The sequence below is a fragment of the Sycon ciliatum genome, chromosome 7 (assembly GCF_964019385.1).
Source record: "Sycon ciliatum chromosome 7, ocSycCili1.1, whole genome shotgun sequence".
Classification (NCBI taxonomy): Eukaryota; Metazoa; Porifera; class Calcarea; order Leucosolenida; family Sycettidae; genus Sycon; species Sycon ciliatum.
This window is the reverse complement of record NC_088649.1, coordinates 33,801,965-33,804,464: the sequence shown is the minus strand read 5'-3', so window position 1 is coordinate 33,804,464 and position 2,500 is coordinate 33,801,965. Positions and strand designations below refer to the sequence as shown.

The window sequence follows — 2,500 nt, the reverse complement described above, 5'->3', positions numbered from 1 at the left end:
GGTGTCTATTGAGGCAAAAGATACATAATTAAACCCCAATCGGCCAAAGTTTGTTCACGGCCAAAACTTTCATTTCGAGATCAGCCAAAGTTTCTCCCCGGCCAAAATTTGCCTGTGTGTGTGTTGTGGGCTAGCGGTTACTTACTAGAAGCTGTTGACGGCAATGTTGCTGTATGGCACTGCTACAATAATACCACCGTGGTCACCGGCACGTATATCATAGTATGGGCTGGGGCTGGATGGTAGCTAGCATCAACATACGAATAGGCACACACACACACACACACATGCACAAACAAACGTATGCACACACACAGACACACACACACACATACGGACACACACCATTGGACCATTGGACGCCCATCGCCGGAGGCGATGATAGCGATGCTACAGCAGAAGCCATAGCAGCTTGTGCCGGGATTGCACCATTCAACAGCTTGCAAGGCTGAAGAATTGACCGCCACTATTCAGCCTGGTCTACACCACACAGCTCTGAAGTGGCTTTTTCTGGCCAGTGAATCCCTACTTTTTGGTCTTTTTTCATATTTTTTCCCGCACACACATCACACCACATACTCCGGCATGCACTGGCTGTTGGTAACCACCCAGGAGAATGAAAGAAAAGTCAGGAGGAGTCTGAGAAAGAGAAGAAAGACGGACACACACACACACACAGACACACACACACAGACACACACGTGTTGAACTTGCTGCCAGAAGCAGACAGAAAAGAAATAATTCTGACACCTGCGCACACGCACGCACACACACACACGCACGCGCACACACACACACGCGTGCACACACACACACACACAGACCCCCCCCCCCCCAACATACATACAAACACGTACAGGCACAAGCCTGCATAAAACTCACCTTTGGAAACTCCCAATGAACTCCGTTGTCTCTTGTCATGACAACATGTTGCTTGCCAGTGTAATGCTTACCATAATAAGCTGTATGAAGAAGAGAGGAGATACAGCCGGGTTATGATGGTATGTCAACTTACATACCCACACCTACACCCACACCCACTCACACATACATACAAACATGCATGCACATGCACCCACACATACACACAAATGCACACCCAAACACACACACATGCACACACACACACATGCACACACACACACACACATGCACACACACACACATGCACACACACACACACACACACACACACACACACACACACATGCACACACACACACACACACACACACACACACACACACACACACACACACACACACACACACACACACACACACACACACACACACACACACACACACACACACACACACACACACACACACATGCTGAGTACAAACCCTTCAGTAGGTTTATCAACAAAAAAAGATGGTTCGCTTGAGACTAGACTGGAGACCCAGTTTTCCGCATCTGTAGGAACCCTATCACCCTCTAGGATCAAGGAACCCTATCACCCTCTAGGATCAAGGAACCCTATCACCCTCTAGAATCAAGGAACCCTATCACCCCAAGGATCAAGGAACCCTATCACCCCAAGGATCAAGGAACCCTATCACCCTCTAGGATCAAGGAACCCTACCACCCTCAAGGATCAAGGAACCCTATCACCCCAAGGATCAAGGAACCCTATCACCCCAAGGATCAAGGAACCCTATCACCCTCAAGGATCAAAGAACCCTATCACCCCAAGGATCAAGGAACCCTATCACCCCAAGGATCAAGGAAACCTATCACCCCAAGGATCAAGGAACCCTATCACCCCAAGGATCAAGGAAACCTATCACCCCAAGGATCAAGGAAACCTATCACCCCAAGGATCAAGGAACCCTATCACCCCAAGGATCAAGGAACCCTATCACCCCAAGGATCAAGGAACCCTATCACCCCAAGGATCAAGGAACCCTATCACCCCAAGGATCAAGGAACCCTATCACCCCAAGGATCAAGGAACCCTATCACCCCAAGGATCAAGGAACCATATCACCCCAAGGATCAAGGAACCATATCACCCCAAGGATCAAGGAACCCTACCACCCCAAGGATCAAGGAACCCTACCACCCCAAGGATCAAGGAACCCTATCACCCCAAGGATCAAGGAACCCTACCACCCCAAGGATCATGGTGCAGATGCAGCTCCTAAAGTGGTGCGAGGTGAGTAGATCAGACCAACCACCAAGTGGTCGAAGGCCGAAAAGCTCATTCGCTGCATCCATGCTTCCCTCGTGCCAGGCCGCGAGTTCCCAATCAACAGTGGGTCGCAGCACGGCAGGGAAACATCCTTCCGCTTCCAAGCAGGTTTGGAACCTGGTACCCTGTGTTCCTGAATCCAGGACTGGTGAAAGCAGTTTTTCATTGGTCCGGCTGTACCATAGGTTTCCATACGGTTTGAGTATGATATGGAGGTTCTACACATGACCTCCGCAGCAGTAAACACACATTTGTAGCCAAACACAGTTGATCGGGCCACGGCCTGACTAAAGCGGATCGGTTCCG

At 49.9% G+C, this 2,500-nt stretch overlaps 1 protein-coding gene across 1 annotated transcript in view; it reads right to left on the bottom strand.

Annotated features, from left to right (window-relative positions):
* LOC135821874 (sortilin-related receptor-like) overlaps positions 1-2,500 on the bottom strand; it is a 41,810-nt gene that overhangs the window by 21,059 nt on the left and 18,251 nt on the right. Inside the window, exons 12-13 of the mRNA XM_065334875.1 lie at positions 883-962; positions 146-246 (exon numbers count right to left, since the gene is read on the bottom strand). Coding sequence (XP_065190947.1) covers positions 146-246; positions 883-962 — 181 coding nt within the window. The remainder of the gene's footprint in view (positions 1-145; positions 247-882; positions 963-2,500) is intronic.